Source organism: Podarcis vaucheri, assembly GCF_965113315.1.
Source record: "Podarcis vaucheri genome assembly, chromosome: Z".
Lineage (NCBI taxonomy): Eukaryota > Metazoa > Chordata > Lepidosauria > Squamata > Lacertidae > Podarcis > Podarcis vaucheri.
This window is the reverse complement of record NC_138758.1, coordinates 1,469,244-1,488,022: the sequence shown is the minus strand read 5'-3', so window position 1 is coordinate 1,488,022 and position 18,779 is coordinate 1,469,244. Positions and strand designations below refer to the sequence as shown.

General features: G+C 53.6%; 1 protein-coding gene across 1 annotated transcript in view; it reads right to left on the bottom strand.

Moving 5' to 3' along the window:
- Positions 1–18,779, bottom strand: part of SHROOM4 (shroom family member 4) — a 37,786-nt gene that overhangs the window by 5,737 nt on the left and 13,270 nt on the right. The window contains exons 2-7 of the mRNA XM_082208713.1: positions 16,378–16,529; positions 11,872–12,006; positions 6,107–8,189; positions 4,965–5,029; positions 2,858–3,600; positions 995–1,241 (exon numbers count right to left, since the gene is read on the bottom strand). Of these exons, the coding sequence (XP_082064839.1) occupies positions 995–1,241; positions 2,858–3,600; positions 4,965–5,029; positions 6,107–8,189; positions 11,872–12,006; positions 16,378–16,529 (3,425 nt within the window). The remainder of the gene's footprint in view (positions 1–994; positions 1,242–2,857; positions 3,601–4,964; positions 5,030–6,106; positions 8,190–11,871; positions 12,007–16,377; positions 16,530–18,779) is intronic.

Sequence of the window (18,779 nt, the reverse complement as noted above, 5' to 3'; positions counted from 1 at the left end):
TAACTATTTTGTAACTAAAATAAATGCTTATAATGGGTAGGCTAAAGATTTTCAGGTAGTCAACAGGTGTACTTTTCGTTTCCACTTCTGAACTACTGCTGAATTGCTGTTCCCTTCTTGTTAAATCACTTTGAGCATTGTGTGTGAATGGCATACAAGCAAAGTCATGGTGACGAATTAGAACCATCTTATAAGTAATGCAGCTATTGGCTGACAGCAGTATAAAAAATAAGCTGCCCTCAAGCCCTTGTTCTATCATGCACTGATATCATTGTAAATGATACATATGCAATGTATCATTGTAAGCTCCTTCAAACTCTACAAATCCTACTATATGAATTCTCAATATATTTACAATAAAACAGCAACTGTGGTGGGGGTGGGGGTAAGTGGGAGTCGCAGGCAGCAATGAGGTGTCCCAAGAGGGGCATCAGCAGGAGGGGCACCTCCAGGGAGACCCCAGGCTCACACCCACCCAGAGGCTGAGGCTCTTCCTATACATTAGTATCCTACCCTTGGACGGTGGTTTGCACTACTTTCTTCCCCTCCCACAACTGACCCTCACGGCAATCCTGTGAGGTGGGGCAGACTGAGAAAAAGGGAGCTGCATGACTTAGTGGGGGTCTGAATGTGGGTCCCCCACACCCTGGTCCTTCCCCCACCTGTTGTCCTCCAGATGTTAATGGACTTCAGTTCCCATTACCCCCTCCTGACCACGGCTCAGATGGTCTTAATCTCAGGGACGTGGGTTCGAGCCCCACGCTGGGCAAAAGATTCCTCAATGGACTAGGTTGGACTAGATGACCCCCGTGGTCCCTTCCAACTCTACCATTCTATGATTCTATGCTGGATGAGGCTGGTGGGCCCAGGAGGGCTCCTGGCAGGGGAAGGATGCTCTGTGCCAAGGGCCCACATAGCCGCCCCCCAGCCCCCAGATCTTGCTGCCCTACATACCAAGAGTTTTTGGGGGTGCCATTGCAGCTGGTGTGCCTACCTGGCTGAGAGTCCCACGGCACCAGCCTGAGGGGGCCACACAGCACCCTCACTGGGGGAGAAGAGGCCCCCCATCATTTCCGCTGTCGTCACCAGACCCAGGGTGGGGCTGAGCACTCCAGCCAGGGAGCAGTCCCTGCCTGCCACATCCCTCATCAGCTCTTCCGAGTTCAGGCGGGAGGGGTGCACTGAACCCCCTGTACCTGGGGAGCAGGCATCTCCTTCAACCCCCTCTAGCTCCTTGGAGGCTGTGAAGGGGGAAGAGAGAGAGAGACAGAGAAGCCCGTTCAGACGGCAGCATTGCTGGAGAGACAAGAGGCAGGGATACCTGCAGAGGGGAAGCAGAACTCACCAAGGCTGGAGGGGCTGGCTGACACCGGCTCAGGGGTCCTACTGGCCGATCCATCCTTCCCCTTTTCCCACAGGGGCCTGGGTGTTGCTGCTTCCTCCGGGGAATATGCAGGCCTTTAAGCACAAAACCCACCAGACACCCGATTAAAGATAGGTTAAATAGCTTCAAGCTCAGTGGTTTTTCTACCTTTTTCTTCCTGGCCTGGGAGGGAAGGCCCCAGACTGACTCCAGCTACAAAAGCTGAGGCTACTGAAGGAGCACAGGGCAGCAAGCAATAAAACACCTTAAAAGTAATTCCAGTGCAGAGGCTTTTTGGAATAGGAAAGTCCCGGGTGCTGGGAAGACCTCAGGGATGGCACCTGTCTCATATTTAAGGGGAGGGAATGCCAAAGGAGATATGCCCCTAATTCATTTTTGTTGATTTTCCAAATTTTTAACAAATCAGCCACATGAAAACAAATTTAATACAAATTTTCAGAAACTTGGTTTCCTGCACTCCGTTCATGATGTGTCCAAGGTCCTCCTTGTTGCTGCATTATTTCCCTGATTATTTCTAATTCACATTCCATTCCTTACCATTAACCTTATACTACAATAGTTTTTTGTTCTTTTTAAACTTATTGCCCTTAACCACCAGCCATCCACCTGCCAATTCCTGCACCTACAGCCCCAATCCCTATATTGTGTGGAACTGGACCTCCTGATAAGATGGCAAGATGATAAGTGTTGGAGCCTGGCAACATCTGGGCCCGCCCTCCCCTGCTCACAGCTTCTGGGTTCAGGCAAGATTTCAGGAGAGGTCCACAAAATCTCACCTGAACACAGACACAGCTGGTGCCTCTTCTTGCTTCTTTGGTGGGGCACCCTCCCACCACGGGAGAAGTGAGGAGAAGAAGCAACTTCTCGCGAGATCTCACACATACCACTTCTCCAGCAGCGGTCAGGTCGAGTGTCACCCACAGCAGCTTCAGAGATGTGAGAAGAAGTGGCAGCAGTGGCAAAACTTCACAAGATCTCATCAGCAGCTGACCCCCACCACATTCCCTTGCTTCTCCAGCTGCCCCTTGAGATGCTGCCACCTGAGGCAGATGTCTCAGTCCACCTCATAGTTGGGCAAGTCCTGCCACCAGGTCCCCATCTTTGCTTTTGGAAAAACAACTCCACACTACTAGCCCACATGAAGTTACTTGCCATGAGAGTCCTCCTCTTCTGCACCACAGTCTGACCCTCTTGCTGCTTTCTGCCCCCGTCCCAACAAGTCCACTCACAGTAAAGTCTCTTGCTACAGGCTGGATGGGGTTCAGGCTAAGCTTAAAAGGGGGCACAGACTCAAGGGCCATCTAGTCCAACCCCCTGCAAGGCAGGAATCTCAGCTAAAGCACCCAGGACAGATGGCTATCCAACCTCTGTGTAGAAACCTCCACCTGTCCATTGAGTCGTCAGTATGAAGAGGCCTAGGCACTGATCCTGCTCTCTCCTGCCCAGCTAGTCCCTCCTGAAACCACCTTCCCTACTTACCTGCCCCTCTGTACAGACCACCACCCCCATCCCATGCCCACAACTTATGAGCCCCAAGAGGCAGAAAGCAATGCACTACTTGCCTGGATGACTCACTCTGGCTGCTCCCACCTGGCACTGCCCACTCTGGGGTCCGGAGTGGCGAACTGTTATAGTGGTAGGGGGAGTGGGGGGCTTCCTGAGGCCTGGGGCTGAGCTGCTGGCCGGCCTCCCCCCACAGCTCCTCCAGAGGCAGGCTCTGAGACCGCTGCCTTGCCACCTCGCTGCTGCTCTGGCCGTGGGCACAGGCTTCTTCCAGCTGAGGGTGTGGGCCAGCCTTGGGGGGAAGCAGATGGCTGTGGGAAGCACGGCCAGGGCGGTATTTCTCCCAGTTTGGTGGCGGGGGCCGTGGAGGGGGAAGGCCCTTTTGCTTGGCTGCCCGGGGAGACTCCAGCCGGGCCCCCTCCTCCAGCTTGGCCAGAGGGGCTTCTCGTCTCTCCCTCCCAGAAGTACCGGCCTGCTCTGCACAGAGGTGGCTCTCTGAGTGGGCCCTTTCACGCAGGGGGTGTCTGTGAGGGGTGGCAGGGTCCTCTTTGTAGGCCAGGTTCTCAGCTGCTCGCCCAGGCCTCTTGCCGTCCCAGGAGAGGCTGTGAGTGGGACCAGCGTGGCAGGAAGGGTGCCATTCTGCCTCGGAGGCCTCTGAGCAGGTCCAGAAGGGGCTGACCCTCGCAAAGCCCACCTTGTGTTGTGCGAGTTCACTGCAAGGAGAGTGAAAGAAGAGCAACCTGCAGCATACCCACCAACATTTCTCTGGCGAAAATAGGGACATCCTATTCCCCATCTTTTCCCCGTCTGATCTGAAGCATCTTTTCCCCGTCATCTGATCTCCCACAGAAGTCATATACAAGTTTGCATCTGTCACCTCGAGCCAAATTACAACCTCCCCGCTGAACCTACATTGAATACAATGGGACATACTTCTGAGCAGACAGGGAAAGGCTCTCTTCACAATAAAGAAATAAATGCACCATGCCTTTCTTGAGAAATGGCTGGCTGCTGGAGAAGTGGATTGTTGATATTTTCCTTCAAAACTACAGGAAGGGCTTCGTATGACAGCTTCACCATTTCCTTCATTTGGTGCTGGAATTTTATTTTCAGGATAAACAGGATTCCGTTTTTGCCCCTACACACAGACACCACTTTTAACTGTTCTCCGAGATGTGGATGGAAGGAAAAGGGAAAATAAGGGCATTCCAAGATCAAATCAGAAACTGGGATGGCTTCCATCATTCCAGGACTGTCCCTGGAAAATCAGGACACTTGGAAGTGAGTGGCAGCAGCCTCTGCAGACAGGACCAGCCCAAGGCATTCTGACACCTGAGGCAAACCACAGAATGGCACTAGGGAAGACAACCCCCCACACACACACACACACACCATCTCTTGTGTTAACACCAGTTCTGCCTCAGCATCTCGGGAAGAAGCTTCTGACAGGAAGTGGGCTTCCAAAAGGCCAGCAAGGGTATGTTGCTCTCTCCCACCTTCCTGGGTTGCTACAGCCATGGGGCAAACCCCTTCAATCAGAAGGAAGGTTGGGCCAGTTTGCCCTCTCCACCCTGCCCCAGCTGGTTCCTGTGCCACATTCCTGGCTCTGGTTGTTTCAATGCTCAGTTCCCATTCCTCTTGAGGTTGCTGGTGGGTGGTGCTGGGCCTTCAAAGAAAGGCCCTCATTGATCTTGGTTGTGAGGAATGTCAAGGGTGCCTTGAGGAAGTGGCGCCTCTCCCTAGAGCAAGATGGAATGGGTCCAGCCCCAGCAGCAAACACACAGGACTTAGCAGAGGTGGGAAGGCTCTTCTGTTGCTCCAGCCTACAAGAGGTCCCTCTGTGGGCCTATGCCAGCCTCAGAGCCTCATGCAGTTTGGGGTGAGTGCCGATGACGGAGAAGGGCCTAGCATCTTGCGAGGAGGGGCCCCCAGCAGGAGCACCTCACAGACACCTGGGGACATCAAGTGAATCAGGAAATGCTGTGCCACGTTGCCGTTTTTCCTGCTACCCCACCCCACCCATCTGTGGGCACCAACATCTAGCGTTCCTTGCCCACCCCAGGCACCCCCTGTTTACCTCATGGACGGGCTCATCGTCTTCCTGCTGGGTGCAGGAGGCTCCCACTCACCCAAGGAAAAGTCCTGGAAAAAAGGAACAGAGGCTGAGGGTGGGGGCACGAAGGGTCAGCCCACCCATGAAGCAAGGTGAGGCAACTGCCTCAGACTGCAGTATCGTCAGGAGCCAAACTTTCTCTCCCCACACTTTCCCCCCTGATGTCAATCTTCCCTCTCTTCTTCCCTGAAACAGAGGTAGGCCCAAATCTCGGGTCTGCCTCGGGTGCCAAAATGTCTTGAGCCAGCCCTTGGGGAGGTCTGGAATCCACCAGGCAATGATGAAGACTCTCCTTGGAATGGCTGACCAAGGGAGTAGTCCTATGACTGCCCTTCACCTTGATATGAGACCTCTGTTGATGCAGCCCAGACTAGCATTAGCTTTTATTTTATTTTATTTTATTTTTTGCTGCTGCTGCTGCTGCTGCACCACACTGTTGACTCACATGAAGTTTGTGGTCCTCTAAGACCCCAATATCCTTTTCACATGCACAGTGTCCATATAATAAAATCATAGAGTTGGAAGGGATCCCAAGGGTCATCTAATCCAATTCCCTGCAAATGAGGGAATCTCAACTAAAGCATACATATAGAATCATAGGGTTAGGGTTAGGGTAAAAGTACCACTCTATTCTGCCTTGGAGGGAAACCACCTAGAGACCCATGTCCAGTTCTGGGTGGCACAATTTAAGGATATTGACTAGCTGGAGAATGTGCAGAGAAGGGCAGCCAAGATGGTCAAGGGTCTGGAAACCAAGCCTGATGAGGAGCCTTTGAAGGAGCTGGGGATGTTTAGCTTGGAAAAGAGGAGGTATCTCTATCTTATCTTCTCCTGCTCGAGGAGAGGGCACTAACCTATGGCTTTAAGTTACAAGAAAGGAGATTGCAACTAAACTCCAGGAAGACCTTTCTGCCAGAAAGAGCCCTTTCACAGTGGAACAGATTCCCTTGGGAGATCTTTAAGGAGAGGTTGGAAGGCCATCTGCTATGGATGCCTGAGTGGAGATTCCTGCCTTCCCAAGGGTTGGACTAGATTACCCTCAGAGTCCCTTCCAAATCATTCTGCAATCAGTCCTGCAACCCCCCCACACACCCACACCCTCTTACCGCTAGAAAGGTCTTCCTCGCATGCCACGGTCCCCCCTCCTCCAAGAACTTGTGCTGGGCTGGGCAGCAGCAGCAGCCGCGGCAGCGGTTCCAGGCGTGTGAGTGGCAGTGGTGGGCCCAGTGGCCAGATGCTGCCGGCATGTTCCTGTGATGAGCTGCGGGGCACCGATCCCCATAGCAGCAAGCACAGCCTTCCCGGGCAGCACGTGAGCAGGGAAGGGGGCGCCAGTGATCACAGTCTTCCTCACACTGGGCCAATGGCTTGCAAAAGGCAGGCACCTCTGGAAGGAAGTCTTGGTAGGTGTGGGGTGGCGGGGGGTGCAGGAGCCTGTAGGGCTGGTCCACAGAGTGGCGGCGCTGGTCCCTGCGCTCGGAGCTGGCTGGCTGGAAGGAGTCCTGGTCCACCATCCTGGGGAGGGGTACCCCCACTGGCCTGTTGTTCTGGCAGCTGAAGCCCCCAGAGGACAGCGGCTTGCTTGTCTCCTCAAAGAACTTCCTCCGGTCGGCAAAAGGCAGGAGGCCAGAGTCCTCAGGGGGCGGCAAGGGGCTCCCAGAATCAGCCACCTGCTGGCTCTGATGGTGGGGCTGCAGCTTGTGCTCTGGTGACCACCTCCAGTGGCCCCCTTGACTTCCTCCAGGCGGAGGAGCTCCCTGGGGCTTCCTGGGGCTGGGGAAACCACTGTCTGCTGCAAAGACACTCAGCTCAGAGCCCCAGCGCCTGGGAAGTAGCGCTCTATGCTGGGTCAAGCCAGGAGGCCGGCCCTTGGGCATGGGAGGCGGAGGAGAGTGGGGCAGGGAAGGAGGGACAGGGGGGCTGCCGGGGGGCTCCCCTGCCTCCTGGTTGGACTCCCCCTCCTCCAACAGTGGAGTGGAGCCCTTCGCCTTTTGCAGCTGTGCTTTGCGCCACTGGATCTCGTTCCGCAAGTTGGTGGCAAAGCGGTCGCTGCGCCGGCGCATATGGGCTGAGCGGTGCTGAGACGAGCCCCCCTTCCTGGTGCCCACGATGTTCCCTTCCTCCTCCTGCCCCACCTCCATGCTGGGTGCCTCCTTCAGGCCTGTGCTGGCATCTCCAGTGGGCTGCAGATGCGGGGAGGATGCCAGTTCGACAGAGGCACTCCTGGGTCGCTCTGGCCCCATGTGGCAGCAGCTGCTTTCAGAACGGGGGCTTTGCGCCTTTCTGGGGGAGCCCTGGCTCTGCTGGGCCCCTGGGTTGCTCCTTTGCTCCACGTGCAGCGGAGACACAGTCCAGTGAGAGCCCACCTGGGGGCAGGAGACGTGCAGAGCCTGCAGCTGAGCCGCCAGCAGGTGTTCTGGGGCACTGTGACGATGGCTCAGTGCTCCAGCCCAGCAGGCCTTCCAGTGGGGCTGGCAGGCACCCTCGGGGTCCTGGCTGCCTGTGTGAGGCTTGCCCAAGGGGTGTTCCCCACTGCTCTGCTCACCCGGAAGGGAGTTGGCACTCTGGGCTTCCTTCTCCATGGGGGTGGGCTGGTCAGCATGAGAACTCAGCAAGTAGTAGTGCTCTGTGGGCGACTCCTTGCCCAGCTCGGGGTCCCTGCCTCGTACAGAAAGGAGCGTGTCCGAGGTCCAGCGGGCCTTGAGATGAGGGGAGTCCTTCCGACGGCCTTCTGTGTTGGTTGGGGGCAGGTTACAGGCTCGTAGGCTGTCCTGCCTCACTGGTGGCTGGGGAGGGGTGGACACAACAACTCTGGTAGGGCTGGGGAAGTGACTGTCCTGAAGGCAGGGGGCTGCCCTGGCACTGGGGGCAGGCCGGCTGGGCGAGGCGTGCAGGCCCACCGCTGCCACAGCTTCGCCACTGGTCTGCAGGTAACGGGGGTCTGGTGGGAGGCCTTCGGGGACACCGCCGTCCTCGGGCCGCAGGGCAGAGTCGGAGGCGTTGGAGCTGGCCGAGAAGGAGCTGTAGGCAGAGTCCCGCTTGTTCTGGTACATGGTCTGGTCAATGGGAGAGAGGCTGCCCTCGTAGTATGTCTGGCCACTCTGGTCCAAGCTTTCCATGCTCCCAAGGGAGCTGCTCTTGTCTGTGCTGCAGTGGCGAGCGAGGGGGTTCCAGGGCAAGGGAAGATCACTGCGGGGAGAGGGGGGGGATCCCTCATTAGGAGGTTGTAGACAAAAGTGCCTGCTGCCAGTAACCTTTCTTATTCATTTCTAAGAATATTTGCATACTGCTTCATTTATTTAATTATTAAATTTATTCACTTGGAGATCACAGGGTGGTTCACAACATAAAATCACAAAATGGGAACACAAAAGACCGTATTTTTTGCTCTATAAGACTCACCTTTTCCCTCCTAAAAAGTAAGGGGAAATGTGTGTGCGTCTTATGGGGCCAATGCAGGCTGCGCAGCTATCCCAGAAGCCAGAACAGCGAGAGGGATTGCTGCTTTCACTGCAGAGCGATCCCTCTTGCTGTTCTGGCTTCTGGGATTCAGAATTTTTTCTTTTCTTGTTTTCCTCCTCCAAAAACTAGGTGCGTCTTGTGGTCTGGTGCATCCTATAGGGTGAAAAATACGGTACATAACAAAAAACCACAACTGAAACCCTCTATTGAAATGAATCTAGAAAATTGGTTTACTCCAAAAGCACCTAGATCTGGTGTGTGACCACCCTCTCAAGAACCTTGCCCAAGAAGGGGAGACTGTAGCCAGTAGTTAGTTTTTTTCAACTCCAGGGAGGGTTTCTTGCCTGAGTGGTTTCACCACTGCCTCCTTGAAGCGGGCAGGGACCACCTCCTCCTCCTCTCCCAAGACGGTATTAACCACTTCCCTGGCCCAGCCAGCTGTCCCTCCCCTGCTAGTTTCTATCAGCCAGGAGGAGCAAGGGTCCAGAGCGCAAGTGAGTGAGTGCCCTGACTGATCCTAGCACCTTGTCCATGTCTTTGAGCCTTACTAACGGAAACTCATCCAACACAACAGGACTAGACGGTGCTCTGGACACCCCTCGAGATTCACCTGCTGTTAACAGTGGCGTCAAGATCCTGGCAGATGTAAGCAGTTTTATCCAATGCTTTGCAACCAAATCACAATGAATTACTATTGGATCCATCACCTCCTTTGTGTCAGACTGTAAGAGGCCACATACATAGGCGCCGACTCCATGGGGCCTGAGGGGGCCCGAGCCCCTGCAAAAATTCGTTTGGGGGGGCTCTGCCCCCCAATAATCTCGGGCGCCCCTCCAGCAGAGCGCCGCCGCCATCCCCCGCCTCCTCCCCACCTGCTCCCTCGCCAGCCAGCCAGCCGCGCGCCCTAGCCGGAGAGCCCCGGCCGTCCCCGTCGCGCAATCGGCTGGATCTCCCTTCAGCAGGCCGTGCTCACAACTCGGCCCAGGGACCCCCCAGCAGCGGATCTCCGGCCCAGCTGAAGAATCCGGCAACAAGCTCCCTCCTCCCCAATCGCTCCGGCTCCGCCGAAATACTTTAAAACTCACTAATTTTCATCTAAAATTTAGAAAACTTCCCAGGGCAGGACCCCGGTATGGGCCCCCCAATATTTTTTATAAGTCGGCGCCCCTGGCCACATACTACCCAGAAAAGCTCTGCCAGACACCATAATGAGGATGCAATGGAAGCAGAAGAGTATGCCTTCTTTGCTGCCTTCACTGCCAGTAGGTAGGCTTTGTGATGAGCCCTCACCAGTGTTCGACTGCAGTCTACTAGAGTTTTCCTCCACGCATGTTCCTGCCGTCACCCAGGGAGGAAACAAACTGAGAAGGTGCTCAGGAGTGATTGTGTCAATGGGCCAAAAGTCATCCAGATGTTCCACAAGTCAGCCAGGGCTTTGATAGGAACATCAGTCATATCAGCCAGAAAGTCCCCCAGAGCTGTCTAATAGGTAAAGAAGGTAAAGGATCCCTGGATGGTTAAGTCCAGTCAAAGGCAACTATGGGGTTGCGTCGCTCATCTCGCTTTCAGGCCGAGGAAGCTGGTGTTTGTCCGCAGACAGCTTTCCGGGTCATGTCGCAAACATGACTAAACTGCTTCTGGCACAATGGGACACCATGACGGAGACCAGAGCGCACGGAAATGCCGTTTACCTTCCCGCTGCAGCGCTATCTTTTTATCTACTTGCACTTTGACGTGCTTTTAAACTGCTAGGTTGGCAGAGCAGGGACCGAGCAACAGGAGCTCACCCCGTCGTGGGGACTCGAACCGTCAACCTTCTGATTGGCAAGCCCCAGAGGCTCAGTGGCTTAGACCACAGTGCCACCCACTCTCTCACCAGAGCTGTCTGGAAATATATTGGATCCATCAGCTTCTGAGGGCAGACCCTTCTCATAGGTCCACCACCTCTGCAGAGGGGGGAAGGTGCTGAAAACCTAGATTTCAAAAAGGAAGTGATCTAACTATGACATGGGATGGATGTCAATGACACCCACTTTCAGATCACCCTCTTCCCGCCCAATGACATGTTGGGGCAGCCCCATGGTCGTCATGGCAACTATGAAGTACCAAGTGACCGCAGGGCCAACTGTTTTGGTATGGATGTTGAAGTCCCCCAACACCAGCAGTCTAGGAGTCCTCAATACCATGCCTGAGCATGGGTGTGTGTTTTTGGCAAAATGTCTTGGGCAAGCCGTGACAGCACGTCAGAAAATTCAGAAACGACAAAACCCAGCCTTTTGGCAACTTGTGCCCTCTTCCCCACTCCAGGCTGGAGGGAGTTGGCAGCCCTGCCCCCTTCACTCAGACAAGAGGCCTGCAACTCATTACCTCCTCCCTGCTAGCAGCCAGGATGGCTCCCAAGCCGCCTCCCTTCCTGAAGGGAGATGAGCTCAAGCCAAACAAGCATCTGAGGCATTGGGGGGGGGTGGAAGAAATGCCAGGCTGGAGAGCTTCAGCACGAAGCCACTGCCATGTCCCACAGCCGAGCAAGGATGATTGTCCCACAGGGCCCAGGATAGGTCTGGGAAGAAGTCAGTCAGCAAGCAGCAACTCCGGAGCCCAACCCATGAGCAGGAGGTGGGTGGGTGAGGAGGTGGCAGCAGGGTAGTGCAACTAGTAAGGAGCAGTCAAACACACACCCTCCTCCTCCTCCTCCTCCTCCTCCTCCTGCTCTCTGCCCCCGCCTATTTGAGGATGATGGGAATCAGTTTTCCAGATGTTTCTGGACTACAAGTCATGGAATCATGGAATTGTAGAGTTGGAATGGACTCCTGAGGGTCATCCAATCCACCCCCCTGCAAAGCAAGAATCTCAGCTCAAGCATCCATGACAGGTGGCCATAGGGCCCATCGCCCTTGACCACTGGCCATCCTGGCTGAGGCTACCAGGAGTTGGGGGCCAACAACTTTATCCTGAAAACTGCCCTGTGATCTTTGAACAAAGGATAGTGCGTCACATTCCAACCCTTCAATATTATAATTCCATGGTCAGAGAAAGAGCCCCGGGTGCCCCCACCGCCCCCTGCTGCCATGGGGAGAGAGGTGCTGCCAAACCAGACAGATGCCCAAGCCCATCCTGTGGAATGCCCTCCCATCAGACATCAAGGGGATGAGTAATTATATGTCTTTTATGAGACATCTGAAGACAGCCCTGTATAGGGAAGCTTTTTAAGATCTAATGTTTTACTATGTTTTTATACATGCTGGAAGCCATCCGGTGTGGCTGAGACAACCCAATCAGATGGGTGGGGTACAAATAAATTATTATTATTATTATTATTATTATTATTATTATTATTATTATTATTACTACTACTACTATTATTATTATTATTATTATTATTATTATTATTAGTCAGGCAGCCACTCACCTGGGGTCGCAGCCTGAGTGCCAGGAGAGGTTGAAGGCATCGGCCGGGAAGTGCATGGTGGTGTCAGCCTCAGTCCGGACTTCGGAGAGCTTGGCCAGGTGCCATGAGTGGGGCCTGATGAGAGGCACAACCCTCCTGTGGAGCAGATCGAAGGGGGAGGAAATGAGCCAGAGGAAACAGCAGGCACACCTCCCCTCCTCCACCGCAGGAGAAGCTCCTACTGTGAAGCCTCCTTAAGGCCCATCAGAAGGCCGGGCAGGCTACACACACACACACAGCATGAAGAAACAGCTGCATGAATGGGACAACTGGCCGGCCAGTAGTACATGTGAAAAGGATCTAGGGGTCTTGGTGGATCACAAGCTGAACATGAGTGAAGCTTAACATGACTGATGCAGCAGCAATGAAAGCTAAGGCTCTTCCAGGCTGCATCTCCAGAAGTTGAGTGTCCAGGTCAAAGGAAGTCCTAGTCTCAATCTATTCTGCCTTGGTCAGACCCCACCTAGAGTCCAGTGTCCAGTTTTGGGCTCCACCACTTAAGAAGGATATGGACAAGCTGGAAGGTGTACAGAGGACAATGGCCAAGAAGATCAAGGGTCTGGAAACAAAGCCTTATAAGGAGCGGTTGAAGGAGCTGGGTATGTTTAGCCTGGAAATGAGGAGACTGGGAGGAAATATGAGAGGAGATATTGCAAGGGCTTGTTTTCTTCTGCTCTGGAGAACAGGACCCGATCCCATGGATTTAGGAAGACCTTTCTGACAGTAAGAGTTGCTTGGCAGTGGAACAGACTCCCACGAGGCAGGGGGCTCTCCTTCCTTGGAGGTTTTTAAGCAGAGGCTACATGGCCATGTGTCACGGATGCTTGCCTGGAGATTCCTGGGGTCCTGGAGATTCTGACTCTACAATTCTAGGATTCTAAGATACTCTTCTCTCACTCTCTCTCTCTTTCCCTCATCCACTCAAACACCCCTGTCTCTTCTCCCCCATTCCCAAAGCCATCTCAAGGCACAGCCCCCCCCCCCACTGCCAACCCACATGCAGCTTTGCAGAATTTATACAAACTGTGCCGTGAGGCAGGTCTGGAGAATTAAGCAAGATCTCATTCTGGCAGGCAGCATGGGGGAGGGGGATGCCATGCAGAGCAGCATGGGGGAGCTGGGAGCCTTTCTAGCTGCCACCCCATGTAGCCCCCTGCAGAGCTATAGGTCAGGGATGGAGAGATTCCTATAACTTTGGAAGGGCTGCTTCTCAAGAGTGTAATGGGTGCGGGAGGGAGAGGATGGTTCAGAAAGATGCCTAAGCGATATTTCCTGTCTGTTGGAAGAGCCAATTTAATCAAAGAATTGTAGAGCTCGAAGGGACCCAAGGGCCATCTAGTCTAACCCCCTGCAATGCAGGAATCTCAGCTAAAGCATCCCGGACAGATGTCCATCCAAGCTCTGCTTATAAACCTCCAAGGAAGGAGAGCCCCCCCCCCACTTCCATCCCACTCTCAAACAGCTCTTGCTGTCAGAAAGTTCCTCCTGATGTTTAGTTGGAATCTCCTTTCTTCTAAAGTGATGTATCTCCTTTAAAAAACCCAAAAGACACAGCGGGAAGGTTGGGGAGGGAAGGAGTCATTCAGAGGGAGGAAGTCTTCCATGCTTTTGCCCTTGTCTTATACAGCTGCAGCAGCCCCGCTCCCCCCGGCCTCCCTTTTCACACATCCGACCTGGGAAGAGCTGGAGTTTGCAGCACACAAGATCTCATTTTGGTGACAGGGTGGTGGTGACTCACCCTTGTTCAGCCACCAGAGAATGCCAGGATGGGAGCTTTCCCAAATGGAACATAGGTAGCCCCCATAGGCAGAGCCAGGGCTTGCCCAAGACATTTTGGCACAGGAGGCAAATAGAAAAATTGTATCCCCCGCTCCACACCAGGGAAGATCCGCGTCAGGAACAAGGTGGGAGGGGGAAAGATCAGGACCCCCGTGGACCCTGCCGCCTGAGCCCATGGCCTCAGCTGCCTTCATGGGAGGGCCAGCCCCTTCTCCCCCCATCCAGCTCAGCACCACCCAGACTGACCGGCAGCAATGGCTCTCCAGGGTTTCAGGTAGGAGCCTCTCCCAGCACTACCTGCAGATGCTGTGGGGAGTTGCCAGCTGAGTTGCCTCGCCAGTGGGAGCCTGCAGACCCCAGGTAAGAGCAGCACAGCAGGCCTGGCAGCAAGGGTGTCTTCACCCACGCCAGTCAGGGTAGGAGACAGTGAAGAGAGGATTCATCCCACCCCTTCTCTTCCAGACAAGGGACTCACCAGGCACACCAGAAGGAGGTGGCAAATGGGATGGCCCCATGCACCCCAGGCACAGAACACTCACCTGTTCGTGGGCAGTGGGGAGACCTGTGCGAGTGTCCGGCAGGACAAAGAAGCGCCCCAGGACTCCAGCCCACACGCTGCTGGGAGCTGTGGGGAATAAGCAGCTGAGGGGCCGGGACATGCAAGCCATCCCTACTCAAGAGGGAGGGGCTTCTTACTGGGCAGGCGTTTCCTGCCGCCGCCCCCCTCCTGCACTCCCCAAGCCAGACGCCATTCCCATCCCCTTCCAGCCAGGAAGTGGTGAGGAAGTGATGTCCAGGGAGATAAGGGAGCACGTGGAGCAGGCAGTGGTCATGTTGGAGGCCCCAAATGATGCAAAGGAACAGCAAAAGGGCTTCCTGGCTCTGTGGAGCAACGGGAATCTAGGAAAAAGGTCAGCTTGGGGAAGAAAACATCTGTCCGCCCATCAGGCAGGCAGGCCCAACTTTGAGGCAAGGTGAGGTGGCCGCCTCAGGTGGCAAGATAGCAAGGACAGAAGATGTGGATCTTTCTTCCCTCCTTGTTCCTGAGCTAGCTCTTCACCCACCCCTTATTCCCTGGTGGGGAGGAGGGGATCCTTTTGTCTCAGAGGTGAGGAGCTCTCCTGCCCCCCCCCCACTGTGCCCCACAAGATGAGGCAGTCCACTCTAGCCTGGCTGCAGGGGGAGTCCCAGGACTCCTCTGGCTGAAACAGCTGCAGGCCTCCTTGTCCTGCCTTGCCTCCACTCACCCCACCACGCAGGAAGCAGTAGTGACAGAGGGCAGGAAAAGTGAGGTCATCAGCCTCGGGAGGAAGATATACCGCTCTATTCTGCCTTGGTCAGACCACACCGGGAGTCCTGTGTCCAGTTCCAGTGGCCACAATTTGAAAAGGATATTGGCAGGCAGCCAAAAAGGTTAATGCTCTTCTAGGCTGCATCAACAGAAGTCAAGTGTCCAGATCATAAGACCACTCTGTTTTCCCTTGGTCAGAGCATACCTGGGGTCCTGTGTCCAGTTTTGGCACACTAATACTGTGTCAAGGTCTGACACCAGAGTTTAAAAAGGATATTGGCAGGTGTGCGGAGGAGGGCCACCAAGATTATGAATTTCTAAAGAGCTGTCACATGGAAGATGGAGTAAGTGTGCTTTCTGCATTAAATAGGTTTTCACAGCGAAAAACATGCACCTCTGAAACTAGTTAAGAGAGAGGGAAGATGGGGAAAAGGAAGATCTATATCAGGAACAATAGGGGAAAGAAAGATCAACATTGGGATTTGCTGTTCCAGTGGATCCTGCCACCTGAGGCAGTTGCATCACCTTGCCTCACGGGTGGGCCGGCCCTGGCTGGCCCCATAAAAGAAATCTAAGGGTTTAATGATTCCTTAAATCATTATGTAAAAATATTACAACTCCTAAAAAAATTGTTGGTGTTTGATGGGGGATGGAGGGAATGAAATCTAGGCTGCTTTGGACCAGTCCTATGGAATTCCATTTGCAGAAGCAGGTGTGAGAGAGGGGTGTGTGATTTTAAGGGCACATCCACACTTATTTTCATAGTCAAAGAAATGTTTTTATTGGCACAGGTCCACATTTTCCTAGTTCATGCTGAGCTCTTTTTTCTTTTTCTGCCCCTCCACTGTCCCCCAAAAAACCTGCTCTTTAAAGCAGAATTGCAATTTGGATTTTGTGCTGATTGCATTTGCTCTGATTCAGCCACAAACAGTGAGTTTTCAGGGGGAAAGCACTGTAGCAGAAAACCTCCAAGAACTCGGACAGGGAGCTTTAAAGCACAGTCCTGTGCCTAGAAATGCTGCACAAAAGTCTGGATGAGCCCTAAGAAACAAGGCGCCCTGTCATCCACCCTGTTGTTTGTCTGTCGCTAGGCTGGCTGCAAATAAGAGGTGCAGGTCCTAATTCCTGCCACTGGAGGGCAGCAGCAAGTTGGTCAAAGGAGCCCCACATCTGACAAGGAAGCACCAAATCGGATAAGGATCCCTGTCAACTAACCTCTTCGGGTGCGCATTTCTCAAGCCCCCTAAGGAGCACCATCAGCACCTGCAGGTCTTCTAATGGAATCACGGTTAGAAGGGACCCCCAAGGAGCAAGGCAGGAATCTCTACTCTAACAAGGGAGGAAGAGGAGAAGGGCAACAGAATGTGAGGCCAAAGGGAGACCCACGAAGCTCTCACCTCCGGAGGATCATCTTGAGGGTGCGGTAGGAGCCCTTGATAAGGATGAGGGCCTCCTGCCGAGAGCCATACAAGGGCGTCCCGTTGATGTTCACCAGCTCGTCCCCAGGACACATATTCTGCGACAAGAATGCTTTCCCGCCATCCTCTACCTGTGAAGAGACATGGCCGTAAGCATCAGTGCAGGCAGGAAGAGGATGATTCAAAGCTGCAAGCCCAACTGGGATACAGACTCCCAGACACTTGTCTCAGGGGCTACCCAGAACGGTTCGCAGTGCAAGAAATAAGTCATAAAACCCTAGACTCCTAGACTTGGAAGGGATTGTGAGGGAAAGGAATCTCAACACAATCCTCCCTGGCAGATGCCATTCAACCTCTGCTTAAAAACCTCTGGTTAAGGAGTGTCCACTACCTCCTGAAGGAGTCCATTCCACTGTCAAACAGCTCTTGCCATCAGAACATTCTTACCAATGTTTAGTTGGAATCTCCTTTCTTTTGCTTGAAGCCATTGTTTCAAGTCCTACCCTCCAGAGCAGGAGAAAACAAGCTAGTTTCATCTTCCATGTGACAACCCTTGAGATATTTGAAGATGGCTATCATATCTCCTCTCAATCTCCTCTTTTTTTCAGGCTAAACATACCCAGCTGTTCCTTATAAGGCTTGGTTTCCTGACCCTCGATCATTTTGGTTGCCCTTCTCTGCACACCTTCCAGCTTGTCAATATCCTTCTTAAATTGTGTTGTCCAGAATTGGACACATAGTATGCCAGGTGTGGTCTGGCCAAGGCAGAATAGAATGGTACTACAACTTCCCTTGATCTGGACACAAGAATAGCATTAGCTTCTGTTGCTGCTGCATCACACTTTTGACTCACATTAAGCATTTGGTCCACAAAGACCCCCTAGATCCTTTTCACGTGTACTACTGGCAAGCCTGGTGCCCCCCATCTTATATTTGTACAACTGCTTATTTCTGCCTAATTATTCCCACTTGGGAGCTGATTCAAATGTGCAAGCCTGCCAGGAGCGAGCCAGCAGTAAATGACACTGTGCAAGTTGGAATTAATTCTTTACTAGCAAAAACAAGATCTGCACAGGAATGCCAGGCCTAATGAGCACAGCAACTCATCTCTAACAGGTCTTGCCTCCATGAAGCAATTGCTGAGACTGAAGGTTCCCCAAAGCTGCCTAAGTCCCCTCCTTTCCAGGGTTTCCCCCAAGCTATCTGAGACTGTGTCTGTGCCTGTGTGAAGCTGACTTCTCCACCCTCTTCATGCCTTTCCTGGTTCTGGGAAACCAGAGGGAGGGGAGCTTGTCACAGCAGGAGGAGAAAACACTTGTGACTCTTCACCAGTCTGACTCACCTCTTCTTCTTGGCCTCTCTCCTCCCTCCCTCCCTCCCTCCCTCCCTCCTGCTTCAGCTTCTGGACTTGTCTCTGCTACAGACACTCCCTACTCTCTAAGCCCCCTCTGCAGCTTCCAACGCCGCCTCCTCCTCCCAGGTTTCTCCCTCTGACTGCTCGTTTTCATCCCACCACCGATCCCCTGGCTCTGAGCCTCCCTCCCTTGGGGTTTCCCCAGCTGGTTCCCTGCACCGGTCCTCTTTGTCCAACCAGTCCATGATAAAGCCTAGCTGGGATCCAGCCTCCTGGGCACTTGCCACAGGGGCTGGTCAGGCAATTCACACACACCAAACTGGGCCAGCTTCCCCAAAGGGTGAGGAATAAGTCCTTCCCTTTAGCCCAAGCACTTGTGTGAAGAGCCACACAAACCTCAGAAATGAGGCTAGGGCAAATTCCAGCTGCAAAATTGTTTCACCAGGCAGAGTTAGAAGGGTTATACAGAGAGAGAACGCTCCCCCCAATGTTCTAACACTTCCTTTAAACAGTAATTTGAGGACAGGTTTGGAGGATTTGAAGTAGCAAGGCAACCAGGGCTGGGCCACCCATGAGGCCATGTGACACAACTGCCTTGGGTGGCAAGATCCACAGAGGCAGTGGGTCCCAATGTCGATTTATAGTTCCCTTTGTTCCTGATGCAGATCTTCGCTCACCCCTCTTCCCTGGCACAGAGGAGAGGGCACCATTTTGGGGTTTGCCTCAAGTGGTAAAATCATTGGGCTGGCCCTGAGAGCAACAACAAGCAACAAGTCACAATCCTTGCAGCTGTCTGTTCAGCCCTTTCTTCAAACAGTGCAGACAGCGGCATCTACACCCACACAGATGGCAGCAGGGCCCCAAGCCCTTCCATTTGGGGCAAAGCATTCATACAGTGTTGCCCCTCTTTGCTAAGTTCCCCACAGCCACAGGGTCCCCTTCATTCCTAAAAACAGGCTCCCACCAAGAAGCCCTGCAGCAGTCCCATCGTACAGCCACGGAGAGAAACACACCCACTGACCCCCAT